The following is a 20,817-nucleotide window of genomic DNA, read 5'->3' as shown; positions in this document are numbered from 1 at the left end:
AGGCACCGTGAGCCACTCCGTCATTTCCATTTGGTACATCACCGTCGCTGCCTCTGGCAGGCAGCAATTATCATCACCAGACTGGTATCAGAGGCAATCACGACCCTCATCAAGCCCGCTGCCCGTAGCCAACCTAGCATAAGACCCACCAGGAAATGTACATGATACAAAAAGTGGCTTATGTTCAACTGGTGGTATAGACTACATTTCGTCTTCTGTAAAAATTGTTAACGCGCAAAAAATTAAGTGGTCACGAATAATTCCTTCTGGTCAATAGCATCCTTTCTTCCCTCATGCCCAGAAATATCGTACTGCTAATGTCAGTCCTAACCTGAAGCCCATATCAGAATTGGTGAAGGAACGAAGATGGCAATGGTTGGGCCATGTGCTCTGAATGCCTGCAAACGCATTGCCAAGGAGAGCACTCACATGGACACCACAGGGGAGACGGAATAGAGGCAGACCAAGAGAGACCTGGCGGCGTTCCATGGCAAAGGAACTTCAAGAGAAGGGCCTAACGTGGGAGGCAGCCAGACAGCGAGCAGCCCTGGCGGCGTTCCATGGCAAAGGAACTTCAAGAGAAGGGCCTAACGTGGGAGGCAGCCAGACAGCGAGCAGCCAACAGACTTGAGTGGAGGACCCTGGGGAACGCCCCATGTGCCACCTAGGGCACGAAGGGTTCTAGGTAAGTAAGTAAAGTCAGTCCTGGCCGTTCTCTCATAGGTTCATGCAACAGGCGACTTTTGAGTTAGCCTATTTTGTGCATACAACAAAATCTCTTTGGTTAACTCGGTAAATGTACAGAGTACCAGTGGGCATCTCTCACCTCTCCTACTTCAAAGTAAATGTGCACAGTCAATTATTGATTTTAAGAATAATGAAGAAATTTGCACAACAATCAAATCAACAAAGCATGCAAAACTAAAAGTAAGACAACAGTGGTAGTGAAAATCAAAATAACGATAACGATAAGAATGATAACTGTGAAAATGAAATTTAACACTGCAATAGTATGAAATAAGGCCACAAGGGGGCTCTCTTACCCGTATCACTTCTGGGCAAGCATAATGTGGAGACCTGTGTGGAAAATATAGTCGGTTACGTCAAGGCAACAGCAAATCTGAGGGGACTTTATGAGGTCAATGTAATGGTATTCAGTTGGGGTTATCAAAGAAAGGCTAAGCGTCCTGCCCCCGATGAATGATTAAAATCTCACTCGTCTGCAGTTAACCCCTAATCACTGAGTTTTGATCGCAGTAATCACTGATCTTGTCACACATATCACCGCATTGACAATCACAAACAAGAGATTTTTGTCCCATGCGATTATGAACATATAGGTCGCAGTGATGAAAATAGCTCATTTGTGCGGTTGGAAATGGGACCAATAATGAATTGTATCCATTAAGTTCCCCTCAAGCTATAAACAATTAACTCTTGGTATAACTCTGTCAAGAACCACGTATGTTGTGCCACCTTTAGCAATTCCGTATACTCACCCACAACTCGTTTCTAACATGGACCCTTCGACTTGTAACGACGCCATTCCAAAGTCTGCAACCCTGATATTATTCTTTTCGTCCAGTAGTAAATTTTCTGGTTTTAAGTCCCTATGACTGAAAGGAGGAGTAAAGAACCATCAAAGTACACCACACAAATCTGCAGCAGCTTTTATATACCAGGCAGTCATTTTGGTACTTGCCACGAATCCGTAACAAATACGTTTGATGTTCTCAGTCTACAAAAGTTAATCATTACTTCAGCAAAAGAGCGCATGTTATTGTCAAGATGCCAGTAACTCAATCTCCTTCCCACAAAAAAAAGTCTTGAGCAGGCGATCGGATGCATGCGCTTATGCACAGAGTGACAATGAGCGGATTAGCATTCATTTGACTACTGACGGCAAATGGTGGTTGCTACGGTAATTGCAATGAACTCTAGGGTCTAGCCTACAGAGGTATGTTTATGACACTTGCCCCGGATGCTAATGTCATGGTTTTGAGATAACAACAGGTTATAATGCACTGTAGAATATTATTGTTGATTCACACTTTGAAGGGCAAAAGCTTCATATCGCGTGGCCAAAAGCATTTCATTTCAAATTGGACAAATGAATTATGCATTCTGTATAGTTTGGAAGGTCTGTTTATAATGATGACACTATTATGGCCTTGAGATGAAAATAGGTTATAATGCACTCTGGCAGATTATTGATTTCACTTTGAAGGGGAAAAGGCTTATCAATATGTGTGCACTGAGTTCGATATCAGGCGGGCCAAAAACACTTCATATTTCACATTGGGTTAACTAACTAGACTTGAGTCACTGAGATATAATTTATCAAGTGGTATAGAGTGCGGATGCAGACGCAGACGCGGGATACAGAGAATTTCCTTTTTGCCACTTACCATATGGAATGACTATGACAAAAATCTAACGCTGATATAATTTGTTTGAAGAATCGACGTGATTCCTTCGGCGTCAGTCGACCCTTTTTTACTAAATAGTCAAATAATTCACCACCGGAGACATGTTCTAGGATTAAATATCTGAAAAGGAAGGAAATATTGGTTAAATATGTTCAAGATATGGATGGATAAGATTGTCAGTATCGACTGCCTCCCTCACCATATCATGGTTTTAAAGTGTCACACCTAATGCAAGGGCTAGCCAGAATGGCTTATGAGACACTACTTCCAAACTCCTATCTCTAATGCCAGGCACCTGACAAGAAGGCAGTTTGTACCCTATATCAATCTAGCTAGCGGCCGCATCGGAAGGTGGTTACCTTGAACCTTCGACTTCGCAAGGGCTAGCCAGAATGGCTTATGAGACGCTACTTCCAAACTCCTATCTCTAATGCCAGGCACCTGACAAGAAGGCAGTCTATACCCTATATCAATCTAGCTAGCGGCCGCATCGGAAGGTGGTTACCTTGAACCTTCGACTTCGCAAGGGCTAGCCAGAATGGCTTATGAGACGCTACTTCCAAACTCCTATCTCTAATGCCAGGCACCTGGCAAGAAGGCAGTTTGTACCCTATATCAATCTAGCTAGCGGCCACATCGGAAAGAGGTGACCTCGAACCTTCGACCTTCCGTTCAGAAGGCGGACACCCTAACCACTTGGCCATCGAGATCAGCATTATTGTATGAACAGGATGATATTATTATTATTATTATTATTATTATTATTATTATTATTATAAAACATTTCTATAGCGCTCTATTCATAAAAACAATGCTCTAAGGCGCTTTACATTTAAAACATTCATTCATCACAGACATGACATACGAAATATAAAAACACAGCTCCGAAAGTTAAGAAATACAATAATGTTGTCTAAAAAGATGTGTCTTTAAACGATATATATGCATGCATCAATCCAAGCTGCCATCCATAGTCATCTGGCCTGGCTGTAATTATCACAGCCCTCAACAGTCGACACAGCATCTACTCAAGCAATGATCCTTGGCGTCCATGCAACGCGACGACATCACGAAGGTCGGCGATCAGATGCCATTGGTTGCAATCGATATATTATCGACCGTAACAAATTCTACTGCCTCGTTCTTTGATCGGCTGCGGAGTGTGTGGAGATATGAGGACACAAAGACAGGGATAGAATGTCAAGGGTTCATAGCGAAAGGAGGACGCAATACGATTTTGATATCAGTGCACTCAAGCAACCCTTTCACTAATATAATTTGACTTGTTAAAGGGGGACTATAGGCAGGAGCTAGCCAGGAGATCAAAATAATAGCTTTGAGGTGACGCCATGCGAAGTTAGGGCCCTGGTTTGTAAACAATTCTACAATGATTATACATCATTTACTTCGACTAACGATGTAGCATGATTCCCTCTAAAACACTTACAAATATTTGCCGACAAAATCCACGCATACTCACAAATATTTCTTGTTTTCGTAAACATCGAAGAGTCCAAGTACATGTGGATGTTCGATGAGTTTCATTATGGCTATCTCCCGCTCGACCTGAAAATATATACAGTAAAGGCGTGTAAGAGATTATGCCCCTACCTATCTACTCTTGATCCTAACCTGAAAATATCAACATGAAAATCGAGGGCGTATAATTATTGTGGATATAAACAGTGTATGGTAGCCCAAGTAGATGTGGATGTTTGATGAATTTCGTTTTGGTTATTGCAACTCGACTGGAAAATATACACTAAAGCGTGTTATCGACCAAGAGGCACTATGTCACTATATTTTCGTCTACCTTCAAACCTAGCGTTGGCAATGAGATCTTATGGCGGTAATAAATCATTATTTCAGCTGAGGTTTTGATTCCGAAACAAAAGTAGTGATATTTACAAACAGCAATTTTTGGTGGTTGCTCAGGGTTTGTGAGAGTTTACGTGTGTACGTGTGGAAAAAAGGTCTTGGTAGGTCTTGGACACAGCTCACAATCTTGCTTTTAAATGGAGTAAAACCAGCTGTGCCGAATTCAACAGGCGTATGTCCGATCATCAAACCTTAATCATCTCCATATTGAAGCAAGTGGAGATCCTATTTAGACATCTTTGATGTGAATGATATCTTTTAGGTGAGAGTTGACACATGTAAGTGTGGAAAAAAGGTATTGGTTGGTCTTGGACACAGCTCGCAATCTTGCTTTCAAATGGAGTAAAACCAGCTGTGCCGAATTCAACAGGCGTATGTCCGATCATCAAACCTTAATCATCTCCACATTGAAGCAAGTGGAGATCCAATTTAGACATCTTTGATGTGAATGATATCATTTAGGTGACGGAATTTACGGAGAGTTGAGTGGCCGTGCATGTAAGTATGTGTATTGATTGGTGCATGGTTGGATGCATTATTCGATCAAATGTGTAATTTTCCGCGACAACACAAGGTGTATATATCTATAGCCCAATAACCAATACGGAATATCACCAGTTGGGTATCTAAAGGTCTGAGCACCAAATTACTATGATATTTCTCAATCTGTTTATCTGTGGGCCAGTGAGAAAATTACTGGGCAGGGAAAATGGCAGAATCCCAGCTGAGTTCAACATCTATGGAAAGTCAGAAGTCAATTCCCTCGGTCTGTTTAGAAAGCACTAAGATAATTGTGGCCAATACTAATTAATGTAAATAACATGCTCGATCAATCAATTTACGTGACAGATCACCAATCAAAATCGACTCAGTCATGTCCCCGGTCGTTCATTTAGACGTCAACCTACAATGATATCATGATGAAAATAGGAACAGTCAAGCTTACTGTGGAGTGTGCTAGCTAGGGAAGGAAAAGCCTTGGAGAGCATGTGAAACCAGCACGTGATCATCAGTCGTGACATAATCATGATTGATGAAACTTCCAGGAGGAATGAAGGCTTTCTGTGGTATATGCTCTCAAATCAAATTCTGCCTTGAAAAAACAGTCTTAAGTTTCATTGATATCCCTGTACAGGGTTATCATCCAAGTGTGAGCCTGTCCCTAATCAGCTGACAAACGCAAAGTTCGTCACCCGACTGATACTCAAGGGAATCTTGGGCACCTGGTGTTTCAACTACATTAAGCAAAAGATTGGTTGAACATCTGCATGAAAATTGTTGATTTGGCACTCACTCGATCACTCTCTCCTGCAATTTGACATTTCAATGTCAACTGCGCAACCACATCCCGGTGGGCAATATGAACCTGAGTGTGTCTGTGTCAACACCTCCCGCAACTCCAGCGCTCTCTGCTCTAGGGCTACAACATCCATCTCAGCACATGAATTACACGGCGTATCTGGCATCGTTGATTCGGCTAAGACTTTCAAAAACTAGAACAGGCCCTACTAGCACAACACTGTCCTCAATCAGCCGAGAAAATGCAAATTCCGTCACCCGACAGATACTCGGGGCAATCTCTGGCGAGTCAATCACAACCAATCAGCTTGGTAATAACATACCCTAACCAGCTACTGACAAATGTATATATTCCGTCGTTGTGGAAAATTGCTCGAGCAATATGATTCGATGAGCAAATTACCGACAATGCCAACTTCATGCATATCTGCTGGTTACGACCTGAGACGGAATGATCACACTTGACTTTAGTCAATCAATTGGAGGCAGAGAAGTCATGAATCACCCGCCTGGTCACTGACTATTGGACTGAATGGCGAGTACAGAACAGCATGGACTCCTGGCGACTCACTCATGATGTGATTGGTTCGGTACTCGCCAAAGCCACATCACTTGAGACCTTGGGATAGTAATTTTACTTCAATTAACCATGACTTTGGTATGAGACACCAAACGGAATTCCTTTTGCTTGGGGCCTCTGCCATGGCAAATGAAAGACCTGAAACCTAACTGTCAGATGGCTCATCAGACACTCCTCCATAGAACCTTTCATTTTGCCCAAAAACTTGGCCACCCCATCTATTTTGACCTAAATTTTTGCTCTGCTCTTGCAGTGTTTGCATGGTGAGACAACAAATACCTCTAGTTTGATATCAATTCCTTCATTCAAACACCAACAAGTCACATTTATCACACAGATGATTCTGTCATGTGTTTCTCTCATGAATTGGTAAACTGAAGAATTGGGAAGTAAGTACAGGGGCAGCATTTACACAACATAAAATTGGCACCGAAGGAATATTTGCGTGAAGGGAAAAAAACACTTTAAACGGAGGGTTTCTAACTCGTACAACTCTGTTCAGATTCTTATTCAAGAATCATCGCATTGCACGGTTGATAACGACACTTCTTCACATCGAGTGACTCCTTCAATCAAAATGACTTGTCGAGTTAAAGCATACTAGAATCGGATGCAATTCAAACAGCGTGGGGAATGTAATCAGTTCAGGCAGCATCGTGTTAACAAGTGTCAATCTAATATCAGTAGAGACACTTCACCGAGACAGATGGGCTCTCTACATCATTTCCTTTTATACGTATTCAAATTACTGGCGTAGCTCTGGACATTTTCAATACTGTCAACCACTTTATTTTCCCGGCCAAGACCAGAAAAGTGCTGCAGAAGTGCCTCAGTAGCTTTGACAGTAGTCACTAAACTGGAGGCGACCATAAATAAGACAACCACGACCATACAAGCAAATCACATCACTCGATTCTCACATCACTTGATTCCCACATCACTTGATTCTTCGTTTTACCCCGAGGGCGACTGAGAAGTCGTGATGCCGGCCACTACCATCATCTTGATGGAGCGAGATGACTGGCCTAATGAGTGGGAGGTAATCTCCTCAGTGGTTGCATGTCCAGAATGGTAATAGCGTCGTAGTATAGGGTGGATGGGCCATCAGCGCAAAATTTTGGTCCCTAGCTTCATCTACAGGGTTAGGCATGAACACAGCTATGTTGCATCTGAAACTTCCAATTTGCTCAAAAGGGCCGCACGCAAAAGCAATTTTAGATGCTGTGACCTGCAACGGAGCCATATTTGCCCTCCAATGTCGCAGCGCTGCCGAGATCTTGTCGTATTGCCGTCCAAAACATCATCTTTAGACGCAGCCTCTTTCTGGGCAAGCAGCAGATTAGATCAAATCCAATTTTCACAACACCCAACACATAAAGATCTGAGAAGGCAAATGAAAATTGGATTAGGTTTGGCTTTACACCTTTTCACCACACTTTGACTGCCCGTGACAAGAATGCTGATCTTCTGCCAGAAATGTGCAGCCCTTTTACACCTCTCTCTTCCTCTTATCAAAGTGTAAAAGCGCTGCGCAAGCAAATGTTTTACTCGCTTTAATCAGTGACGGTGCATGACAACATGATGAATGTGGTCGGCATGCAGCTGCCGATTGGTTGAATTGCAATCAGTTGTAATGTCTTCATGGCTCCGTCTTATATCACAGCAATGAAATCATTTGTTTGTACAGAGCAGTAGTATATGGGCTACTTGGGGAAAATTATGAACTTTTGACCTAGTGACCTAGTGACCTACTGACCTACTTTGTGTATGAGAAGTTTGAAAGTTGACCTGACCTAGTGACCTAGTTTGGATATGGTGTAAAATCTCCAGAGTGGGTCATGGCCTAGTAACCTACTTTGGACCTGACCTAGTGACCTAGTTTGGATATGGTGTAAAATCTCCAGAGTGGGAAAGTTATGAACTTTTGACCTAGTGACCTACTGACCTACTGACCTACTTTGTGTATGAGAAGTTTGAAAGTTGACCTGACCTAGTGACCTAGTTTGGATATGGTGTAAAATCTCCAGAGTGGGTCATGGCCTAGTAACCTACTTTGGACCTGACCTAGTGACCTAGTTTGGATATGATGTAAAATCTCCAGAGTGGGAAAGTTATGAACTTTTGACCTAGTGACCTATTGACCTGTTGACCTACTTTCTGTGTGAGAAGTTTTCAAAGTTGACCTGACCTAGTGACCTAGTGACCTAGTTTTGATATGGTGTAAAATCTCCAGAGTGGGTCATGGCCCACTGACCTACTGACATACTTGAGATATCCGAAGTTTAGACGACCTTGACTTGGTAAACCAGTTTGTGGATATTGTGAAAAATAACCAATTTGGGTTATAGCCTAGTGACATGGTGACATAGTAGACCTAACTTGAAGATACTGAAAAGAATAAGAGCGAGTCAGCACATATAATACTAAGGGTGTTGTAAAATATCTAAGAATACCACGTCAAGTTCATGTACAGCATTCAAAAGCAGCTTTGATAAGGAACAACTATAGCATTACAAACATAGATGAAGTATTTATATATTATGCTAACCACAAGGAGGAAGACTTCATATGGCAATTGGCCACTCTGTTCTCTTTGGAACAAAAAGCGTTATTACATGGTACACCTATCACCATTCATAAGGAACAACTGTAGCATGACATGCATAGATGAAGTATTTACATATTACACCAACCACAAGAGGGCAGACTTCATACTGCAATTGATCAATCTGTTCTCTTTGAAACATGAAGCGATATCATAAGGTACCCCAAGCAACAGCTTTGATAAGGAACAACTACAGTATGACAGACATAGATGAACTATTTATATATTACATCAACCTCAAGGAGGAAGACTTCATATTACAATTGGCCACTCTTTTTCCCTTTGGACCAAAAAGCGTTAGTACATGGTATGCCATTCAATATTTTTCTATTTCATGCAACAGAGTCTGCTAAAACAATATTCAGAAAAATATCACATTCAAAGTTTCACCAACTCTGTACAGACTAAAGTCAACTGCCTAGAACTTTTCACAAAGCACTCTACTAAAATGCATGTATGACATTATGCAAATGATGATTGGTGCAATTCACCAAATGGTAGTTTGGGTATTATGTATAATTTTTTGTAATTTTTGTCCTAATCAGGTCATAAACGATGGAACAACATAATTGTGATGATCGACCTAAATGCTGCTACCGTTTTATTTAATGACCCTAATTTGACCATAAGTACTGGTAATTATTTTTTTCCCTTTGTTACATACAGATATTTTTCAACAACTTGTGTGATTCTTGTTTAAGATCAGGATTATATTATTGTTTAATCATTCTGTTACTCATAGTCTTTTGAGACGGATGTCTATTGTGTTGTGGCTTTGGTGATATCAGGAGAATCTCATACCCAGAAACTTCACGGATATTAAACTAAGGTAAGAATTTTTGATCTATTATTCCTTATTGTAGGCCTACAATGAGATTTATTTTTGGAGGTATATTTGGCCCTGAAAGGACCGTTTTTCCTGATGCCCCTGGGTGAAAAGTTTATGATGATGGTGTCAAACTTCTATGGTATATGATTGAAGCTTCCTCCAAGTCTAGGAATTCCCTCTCTTCATCAATTGTTCCACATGTACATAAACATGGACATGAATGTGCACACATATGGTTATTCAAAATTAGGTCCTTTTGAACATTTTTCATGAAGCAGTGTGTACATCTCTTTGCTTCACAGTTTGTACACTTGATGTGGTAGTCTTGGAAATGGTGATCTCCCAGAATACAGTCATCACACACACTGCCGTGCATAATTTCCAATCTTGTGCCAAATATAACTACGTTTGGTAGTTGTAGTGCTTTCCGCACACTTGCTTGCAGTTGTTCATATGTAGACATTGTGGTGCACTAATCTCAAATGAACTCTGATAGATGCTGTCCATTCTTTATCTACTATGTGATATTTGTGAGTGAATCTGATTGGATATGAGTGTGTGATTATGAGAGGTCACATGCTAAAGAACAATGACAAACTTGACCTTGAGCAAACTTCATTTGAATTTATCCTCAAAACACACCAAACACATTTTGGTTATCCATTTGGACCGAGATCGTCAACATGGAAGGACCGCTCCCCAAAACTGTGCTTGCAACTCTGAATTTCTGTCTGCATCAGGCATTCTATCCTGAAGGAAAGGATCCTGTTCATGGAGTTTTTGTAGTTGGGGAGAAGCTCTTTGATGAGCTGCTTGAGGGAAATGAAGAAAGAAAAATAATTTCTCATGGAAATGTCATGATAAATGATAATCTCTATGTACTTAATCGTACTATTCCAGCGAGGCAAAAATATGGCCCTTTTACCATGTATGAAATATTCAAGATGGAGAGAACTAATGTGTTCACTGCTCCAGAATGTTTAGAGATACTTGCTAAATACAAATCAATTCATGTGTTATCAAACAGCAATGGCTGGAAGTTGTGTCCAAATGGCGAGATTGTATCAAACATGCATCCTCCTGAATATGTGAGAAGATCATTTCAGTTCACTTTTTCAACATACATCCCAGAATTAAAGAACTGTGAAGGTGTTATAATTGTTCCAAGTACAATTTCACGAGAGCAAGTACAGGATCCGAGAATCACAGTGATAAAAAGGGACACATTTCACATAACAAAAGTAGAAACTGCTCCTGGAAAATGGTTCATTTTGCAAAGCTGCCGTACAGCTTATTATGAAAATGACCCCTGTTTTTATTTAGCATTTAATGACTCAATCTACTGATACCACGATAGGCATTGCATTTGCTCTCAACACATATGAAAAGGTTTGTGTTTTGGTTGTGCGCAATCTGATAATTTTTCGCCAAACTTGCCAAAGTCACAACTCTTTTGGCTCCTGTCATTGAAATGGAGTCGTATTTTTATTTGCTATACAATGAGTCAGAATCATTACCTGTATGCAGCAATGACATGCATTCATTTATCAACTCTTTCTATGACATGAACTCGTCAAACACAAAACTTCGCAACAAACACTTCTCTATTCCTGTATATTACTTATTTTCAGTTATAATAATGGAAAAGAAGACAATGGAACGGTCATGTGCAGCAGCAGCTGCTGTTAGTAATAAAAAATTGACATATGCCAATGTGGTTGCTGGAAAAAAGCCTCTTCCTATTCTTGGTAAGTTTTTCTTTCTTATTCTTCTTCATGCTTTATTTTTTAATGCTATAACAAAAAAGAACCCAACTTTACGAAGTTAATGTAATTTCATAATAGAGTACTGTCTTTTTTCTTTTCAGACGGACCTGATTCCGAGGAGGAGTTCACTTCTAAACCACATGAATGGGTAAAAGTGGAAAGGAAGAGGCCTAAAGAGGCAAAGAAAGGTGTGTAGTAAATAAATAAATTTGTAAATGTCTTGATATATGCCAAAAAAAGCCATATATATGCGTATATATATATATATATATTTATGCTTAATTTATTGAATGTGTATGATCTAATGATTACACCTTTTTTTTCTTCACAGGCCATTTGAAGCTCTATCTAAAAAAGAGGTCATTTAAAACTCAACTGTCAACTCCAAGAATGACAACAAAAAAAACGAGTAAGTGTGTTCATAACTGTTCGAGATCCTGATTTGTAATTTTTTTTCTAATTTTACATAGTCTTAAAATGAAAAAAAAATCTCTTGTTATCTAAATCACAGCAATAACATGATCTACACTATTGATAATAGCAACAACAACAACTGAGAAGGATGTTTGATATAAACTTTTTTACATTGTCCTGAATTGAAACAAAACTTTTTTTTATTTAGAAGTTACAAAAACGCCACCAGAAGAACCAACACCCTCACCACCATCACCATCAAGAACAACAACAACCCCTGGAAATGATGAAGAAAGAAAAGTTGGAAGAATATCCCCGCCACTCCCACCACCTGTAACGCAGTCAACAACAACAACAATGGGCGAAAGAACATACAGTGATTTTATAGACATTTTAAACGATTGGGTTTTGAAGAGAGCAGGTGTTGGGAAGATGTACCTCCCAAAATATTATGAAGGGAAGGAACGTAAGGAATTTCTTGAGGTAATGATGCCTTATTTAAATCCTACACTCTTTTTTTTACCATCGTCATCTGATGCTGGTTGTCAGGAAAATGTTGTGCAGGAAACGCCTCCTTCACCACCTCATCAATCTGTCATAGTGGTGACTGATCAACCGCATACGGTACGGGATAGTCCTCATTTAAGGGATCTGCTGCAACGATCCAGCAATATCGATTTGGATCATGAGGAAGAAAAAATACCTCCTTCACAAATTTATCGTCCCGATGGTAAAGACCTGAATGAGGTGTTTTTTGTTCCTGAATTTCATCAGTGTGTTGCTGGAGATCAGGAGGCGTTGGAACAAGAACATCTGACAACTGAAATGCCTCAACCATCTGATGAGGATGTTGTTCTTGTTCCAGACTCTCCTGATCTAGTGAAACAGATGCCTGTCCGGGAAGATAGCAAAGAAAAAATACCTCCCCTAAACAGAGAATTGGAGTGGGTGCCATGCACACCAGAGGATCTTGCTTTGCTAGACTTCTCGGACTTGCTATATTATGAAGAAAATAGGAAGTGCCATTCAAAAAGAGACAAATTACCAAACGGATTGCCTATGACAGAAAATTCGTCAGATGGGGACGTCCTGAAATATCTTTCAGGATCGTTTCCAGATAATGAATCAAATGTAACAGGCAACCAATCAGAATCACCACTCTGTACACCAATTGTAAACGTGGATTCTGATTCTCCTCTTCGAGGTCAAATAGTTCATAATCTCTTTGATGAGATTACGAATGGCAAAGTGCAACTTGAGGGGTTGCAATCATCACAACTTGGGCAGGATGTCCAACTCCAGCAGTTTCTGGAGTCGAACATCCTCACCAAGGCTGAGGAGCGTTCATCACTTACAACTAACAAGATGCAAGAGGTGAATGAACCTCATACCTCTCAAGTTGCATCGACATCCTCCGCTTATATCAGGTCTGATCCTACTAAGCGGAAGCTTGACCTCGATGGGGGGAATTCAAAGAAGCGACAGAGGAGGCAGGACAGGGACCCTGTCTTGAGATCACTTTTGAAAAGTCCCAATGAAAGGAGACCTCCTCATGCAATTGGTGTTCTACCGGGTGGTGATGTTGGAAATGGTGTACCCCAGAAAGACAATCCCAACATCCGGGCAATTTTAAGTGGCACACATTCTGTGGTACACCCTTTCCAGGATACCAAGATGGCGACGTCTTTTTTAGGGCTTCGTCAAAAGACGACAAAAAAAACGTAGCCAATACTCAGATTGGTGGTCACCAGGTCATCAACCAAAATGGCCCTTCTTCTTTTTCTTCTTCTTCTCCTTCCGATGATGATGATGATGATGATGATGATGATGATGATGATGATGAAAATGTTGACGAGTCGGACAATGAGATACATGGGCAAGCACATAACCATCCTCATGCACAGCCTGTTTTTCAAATTATCTCGCTCAAGGACATTAAAATAAGAAAATATGGCACGATGGGTCAAGATTTGAAAATCAAAGTAACTGGAATGGAGCGAGGTACCTCTTTCAATGATATCTTATTTCACATATCAAATGTTTTCGGAGAACTTTTGAATCGTCTCCTTCAGGATGTGCAGCCCCAAGACAGAGTCCGACTTGTCATATCTGGTCAAGGACTTAGACATATCAGCATTCCATTCATTTCACCAGATCAACTCACAGTCGAAAAGATCATGAGTGAAATCGAGAGAGTTACTCAATCAAATGACTCATGGCTTTTCGAGGGTGAGTTTTTCGTCAATTTCATACACGCCCCTCTTCCCATTGGCGGTTTGTATGCAAGAGGGATTGCCTCTCTTCATCAAAAAGTCCGCGAAAAGTCATGCTTCATCGAAATTCAAAACAAAGATGACGAATTATGTTTAGCCAGAGCCATCATCGTTAGTAAAACTCGTATAGATAACCATCCACAACACCAGTCAATCAGACATCCCAATAGTAAAAAACAAGGTGAAATGGCGGCCGAGCTTCATGAAAATGCGGGTGTTCCAAAATCCAAATGCACCCTCAAAGACGTCGCTAAATTTCAAGCACACCTTTCACCCGATTATCAGCTCGTGGTATATTCTAGTTTATATTTCAACTGCATGTGTTACAGAGGACCCCCTGCACCGCACCGCATAAATCTGTACCACTATGATGAGCATTTTGCTCCAATCATGTCTATGACAGGGTTCTTTGAGAGGTCTTATTATTGTCCGCACTGCGACAAAGGTTACCAAAACGATAAAACCCATGTCTGCGAAGCTACGTGTGCATGTTGTAAAACAGACACCGGTTGTGATATAGTTAAATGGACAAACTGTCCCAAATGTAGACGTCTTTTCAAAAGTCAAGCGTGCTATGAAAGACACCTTGTAAAAAATGATGCCGCTCATTCCGTTTGTGAACTTTTCATAAAATGCTTGAAATGTGATAAATCATATGATAAACGAAACAAACACCAATGTTTTACAACGTATTGCCATATTTGTGGTATGAATAAACCACATGACCACAGATGTTTCATCAAAAAACCAAAGCAGAAGAAGAAGGGTGCAATGAGAGATTTTATGAAATTTGTATTTTACGACTTTGAATCCACCCAAGAAAAAATTCTAGAAAATGGTGAACGAGAGCACATTCCAAACCTGTGTATTGCACATCGTTGCTGCCTCTTTTGTGGAATAGAGGAAAGTGCTAAGAATGATGATGAATTAAAATGTATTTTGTGTGGTGATGAACGAGAAGAGAAAGTATTCCGTGGGGAAAATACTGTCGTAGATTTTTGCGAGTGGCTATTCAACGGTTCAAATATAGGTAAAGTGGCAGTGGCACACAACAACAGGGGTTACGATGCCTTTTTCATTATTCAATACCTTCATAGTGTAGGGATCAAACCAACAGATGTTATTCAAGTTGGCCAGAAAATTCTTTCATTCGAAGCAGCTGGAGTGAAATTTCTCGATTCTCTTAGTTTTCTGAACATGCCTCTTAGCAACTTTCCCAAAACCTTTAATTTCAATGAGATGAAAAAAGGCTACTTTCCACACCATTTCAATACAAAAGCAAATGAAAAATATATCGGAGAAATCCCCGACATTAGATATTTCGACCCCGACAGTATGACCGTGGAAGGGAGAAAAAAGTTTCTTCTGTGGTATAATGGCCAACTTGGAAAACCCTATGATTTACAAGAGGAACTGGAATCCTATTGTCAGAGTGACGTCACCATTTTAAGAAGGTGTTGTGTTCGCTTTGTGGACTCATTCGAATGCTTGCTAAAGGTGAATCCTTTTAAAGAAAGCGTAACTATAGCATCAGCTTGTAGTAGAGTGTTTCGACAAAACTTCATGACCCCCTCTTCAATTGCTGTTCTGCCACCTCATGGTTACACATTTGACAAGCAGTCCAACATTGGAATAAAATGGTTGGAATGGTTGATGTTCAAAGATAAAGATATCAACATATGTCATGCCGGCAATGGGGGTGAAAAATCCATTGCCAATTACAAAGTGGATGGTTTCGACGAACAGAATAATGTCATTTATGAATTTGATGGTTGTTTCTGGCATGGATGTGAAAAATGCTTTCCGCACAAGGACACTATGAACCCCCGCATTGGTACAACTATGGGAGAACTTCGTGAAACCACAACGTTTCGGCGAAATTTCCTGAAAGGTTGTGGTTTCACAGTCATTACGAAGTGTGAATGTGATTTTAGAGAAGACATTAAAAACGACCCCCAACTTGCTCAATTTACAAAAGACATCATCATCAGCGAGCCCTTGAATCCCAGAGAAGCTTTTTTTGGCGGTCGCACAAATGCTGTCAAACTTCATCACAAATGTACAGAAAACGAAAGTATAAAATATGTAGATTTCACATCTCTTTATCCTTGGGTCAACAAATACCAACACTATCCACTAGATCACCCCAAAGTTTTTAGAGGTGAAAATATTCGGAAAATAGACCCAATGAAATGCGAAGGCCTCATAAAGTGCAAAATATTACCGCCAAAGAAACTCTATTTCCCTGTATTGCCTATGCGTAGAGACAAGAAATTGAAATTCTCTCTTTGTGCCAAATGCGCTCTTGAATCCTCCAAAATATGCAACCATTCTGATGAAGACCGAGCACTTGTGGGTACTTGGGTTATTTTTGAAGTAAAAAAGGCCATTGAAAAAGGCTATAAACTTCTAGAGACTTTTGAAATTTGGCATTTCGAAAAAACAACCAAGTATGATAAGGTTGAGAAGGAGGGGGGTATATTTGCGGGTTACATCAATCATTTCTTGAAGCAAAAGCAGGAGGCAAGCGGTTGGCCAGAATGGTGTCGTACAGAGGAGGATAAAAACAAATACATTGACGATTATGAGAAAAACGAGGGAATCCAATTGGACAGGGGGTTAATTGGTGTTAATCCAGGACTACGAAGTATCGCTAAAATCTGTTTGAATTCGCTCTGGGGAAAATTTGGGCAGAGATCTAACTTCACAAAGACATTATATACAGATAATCCAGAAGAGTATGTCAAAAAGTTGACTGACGACAGTGTTGAAGTAACTGATGTTCAACTTGTGAACGAAGAGTTTGTTCTGATGAAATTCAGAGAGAAGGATGACTTCATCGAACCATGTCCATACACGAATTGTGTTATTGCTGCATATACCACCGCTCATGCACGCTTAAAACTGTACTCTGAGTTAGAGAAGCTGGAGCGACAGGTATTATATTTTGATACGGATAGCATTATATATGTCGTTGATGAAACAAACGAACAACATTACAATCCACCCTTGGGTGACTACCTTGGTGACTTTAAAGATGAATTAGAGGGTAAAACTATAGAAGAATTCATATCCGGCGGTCCCAAAAACTACGGTTACAGAATTAAAGGTAGCGGAGAGACTGTCTGTAAAGTCCGGGGATTTACCTTGAACTATGCAAATAGTCAAAACATAAATTTTGACTCCATGAAGAAACTTGTGGAAGCATTGAACTTTTCGGACAAGATTACGATCACAAATCCTTTCAAAATCAAAAGGCGAAAGGACTTCAAAATTGTAACGGTACAAGAGGAAAAGAAATATGGCTTGGTTTATGACAAACGTTACCTCGTTGATGATTTTTACACCCTCCCATTTGGATATTGATTCTTCACCTCTTTGTTATAATAATAAGATTAATTTTGTTGTACCTATATTCTTGAAAACGACACTGATATCAACCATAGATTGATTTGAATTAAAATTTGCAAGGGCATATATCTGTGATAAAATGTTTATACTGGCATATTTTATGGTGATAAAACAATGTGATATTTATTTCATTCTGTGCATTGAAACTGTAAATATATGGTGATAATAATAATAATAATAATAATAATAATAATATGAATATGAATATGAATATGAATATGAATAATAACATTAACAACTGTAATAATGTTGATATTTTATGAGTTTAATCTTCGTCATTACATCATCATCATCATCATCATCATCATCATCATCATCATCATCATCATCATCATCATCATCATCCTGATTGACAAATAGCTTTTTCTTTCTCTAATCGAATCTCAAGAAATTCCATCCCACCTGCTCTCTCAAAGAAAAATTGTATGATATTTAAATATTTTTGCATATAAATGTATATTAATCTGTGTACGCGTATAGATGATGTATATATTTTGTAAATTTTCAATTAATTCATTCAAAGGATTGCTGTTTATGTTTGTGAGTATTGATGTATATGTTTGTAAATATTCGATTAATCAATTGGTTAATTAATTGCAAGGATCACCATTATGATATTTATTAAACTCGGTATAAAATCTTATTTTGTTCTTGTGTCAATCATTGTGTTCTGATGTTTCAACATGGATATTTCAAGCGATGACCTTCTTTTGAAGCATCCATTCACATGTCTTGTGGCTGGTCCAACGATGTGTGGAAAGTCTTTCTTTGTACAAAAACTTATTTCCTATGCAAGAGATATTATCCATCCACCCCCTCAAAGAGTTGTGTGGTGTTATGGAGGCGAATGGCAGGAGTCATTTGCAAATTTTCCAAATGTTGAATTTATCTCTGGACTACAGTTCACAGATAATTCATCAGGTGCACGTACCCTACTCATTATAGATGACTTAATGTGTGAAACAGATGAAAAGGTTACCAAAATATTCACAAGGGGTTGTCATCATCAAAATATGAGTGTAGTCTATATAATCCAGAATTTATTTCACCAAGGCAGAGAACAACGCACCATTAGCTTGAACTCGAATTATCTTGTTATCTTTAAAAATCCAAGAGATGTTTCTCAGATAGCACATTTGGCAAAGCAAATTTCTCCCGGCAACACCAAAGCCCTAAATGAGGCATTTAAAGATGCGACAAAGCCTCCTTTTGGTTACTTATTTTTAGATTTTAAACCTTCAACTTCGGAAGATTTACGATTGAGGACTAATATCTTTCCAGATGAAAACCGAATTGTATACTTAAACAAATGAAATACGAATATGACATCAGTTGTTGAATATTCACAGACACAGCCACATCACATAGAAATGGCAAAATATCACATAAAAAATTATGTCCACCAGCTTAAAAAGCTGAAAACTGCTCGAGCTAAAAATAGGAGAAAGATTTTAGAATCAGCTGATAATGGCCTGTTCAAAGCAGTTGGTGAGTCTGCAAAGAACTGTTTAAAAGGCAATGTCGCCCTGAATAAGAAACAGTTCAGCTGTTTGAGGAAACACAGACACTCTATTCGCAAGCTGGCCAACAAGAAAACATCGTTTAAGGAACGTAAAAGAATCATACAGCAAGGTGGATTTCTTGGTGCACTGCTAGGTCCAGTCATAAAAGCCATAGGGAGTATATTCGGTGTTTGATATTCAAAAGCAGACAGACAGTCTTATTCCAAAGATGAGTCAAATAAGGAAAATGTCTCTAATTCCTCATGAAATGGTGGACAAATATTTGTCTCAACAACGATACAAAGAGGACACAAAACCAGTGGCAACCCATGCAATGAGTATTGACAGAGAAATGCAGGAAGTGCTATCGAGGAAGGATATGAATGAGTATGACAAAGCTTTAGCATATTCACAGTTACTTCGAAAGTATTTAGGAGCAATTCACTCAGAAGGCTCAGATTTAACTAAACCTATTCCCACTAGTGTTCGCGCGACAACAGCCACAGCTGCAAACCAACCTGTTGTACAAGAAAGAGAGCCAGAGGCGGTTGTTGCAAGTGGAACCACACCACCTGCAACCTCTCCACTTAATCAGAAAACAATAGTCAACAATATACCGAACTACTCCAAAGCAAAGGCAAAAAAACTAGTCAATGCATTAATGAATGATCCTAAATTCCAGTGGGATGGAAAAGGTGAAATTTCAATAAACGGTGAGCCCATCAAAGGGAGCAATATAAGAACTATTGTTCAGAATGCCTCATCCAACAAGAGGCAGTCCTTTGCACCGGTTGGAATAGAACCTGTCCTGTCCTATTTGAACAAAACAGGTGGCATATCGGCTGATATGGTAACGAATAGGCAATGGAAAAAAGAACTCGGGGTGGGTGAAATGCCAAAATCAGTGAATAAAACGCCCAGGGCAAGAACCAGAAGTCCATTGGCCTTCTGGAATTCGAATTCACCTGTCTCTTCTCCGGGTTTTACCACACCAAGGAGACATGGTAAAAGCAATGACGAGTGGGAAGACTGGTAGTAAGAAATCGAATGAGTTATTGAAAAGAATATATTATGAACCAAATCATAGTGCTAGTTTTGGCGGGATAAATGCTTTAAAGAGAGCAGTTGGTAAGAGGATATCAACTTCTAACATAAAAAAATGGCTCCAGTCTCAAGACACATACACACTTCACAAACCAGTTAGGCACCACTTTATACGAAGACGTATCGTGGTTTCTGATATTGACGAACAATGGGAGGCCGATCTTGTTGATTTATCGAAAATTGTCAGGTATAATAAACCCTTTAAATATCTTCTCACTGTAATTGATACCCTGTCAAAATATGCCTGGGTTGTGGGTCTAAAATCAAAAAAAGGTGACGAACAGGTGACTGCATTTAAAAAGATAATTTCTTCCTCTAAGAGAAAGCCTAAGAATCTGAGAACTGATAAAGGGGGTGAGTTTGTGAACAAAAAATTTCAAGCCTATCTGAAAAAAGAAAATATTCACTTCTTTACCTCGAATAATGAAGTTAAAGCGGCAATAGTTGAACGATTTAATAGGACCCTTAAAAGTAAAATGTGGAAATATTTCACAGAGAGAAATACCGTATTTTCCGGATTATCCCCCGCACTGCCCTATGACCCGCACCCCCTTTGACCATTACCTAAAGCCACGCAAGACCCGCACCTGATTATGACCCGCACTGCTCCAAGACCCGCATTCTCCAAAAATAGTAAGCCATTCATTGATGTTGACATCCTAGAACCGCCATGTTTTTTTTAATTGTTAACCAAAGTGGATCAATTCCAGCATGGCCGTAACTATTT

At 39.7% G+C, this 20,817-nt stretch overlaps 1 protein-coding gene across 7 annotated transcripts in view; it reads right to left on the bottom strand.

Moving 5' to 3' along the window:
• The window catches only part of LOC135492901 (serine/threonine-protein kinase BRSK2-like), a 70,792-nt gene that overhangs the window by 23,440 nt on the left and 26,535 nt on the right, over positions 1-20,817 (bottom strand). For all 7 annotated transcript variants that reach the window (XM_064779614.1, XM_064779616.1, XM_064779620.1 and 4 more), the window contains exons 3-6: positions 3,910-3,995; positions 2,409-2,549; positions 1,500-1,616; positions 1,044-1,077 (exon numbers count right to left, since the gene is read on the bottom strand). In XM_064779614.1, the coding sequence (XP_064635684.1) occupies positions 1,044-1,077; positions 1,500-1,616; positions 2,409-2,549; positions 3,910-3,995 (378 nt within the window). The remainder of the gene's footprint in view (positions 1-1,043; positions 1,078-1,499; positions 1,617-2,408; positions 2,550-3,909; positions 3,996-20,817) is intronic.

Source organism: Lineus longissimus, chromosome 8 (assembly GCF_910592395.1).
Source record: "Lineus longissimus chromosome 8, tnLinLong1.2, whole genome shotgun sequence".
NCBI classification, from domain to species: Eukaryota; Metazoa; Nemertea; class Pilidiophora; order Heteronemertea; family Lineidae; genus Lineus; species Lineus longissimus.
This window is presented reverse-complemented; position numbering and strand designations above follow the sequence as displayed.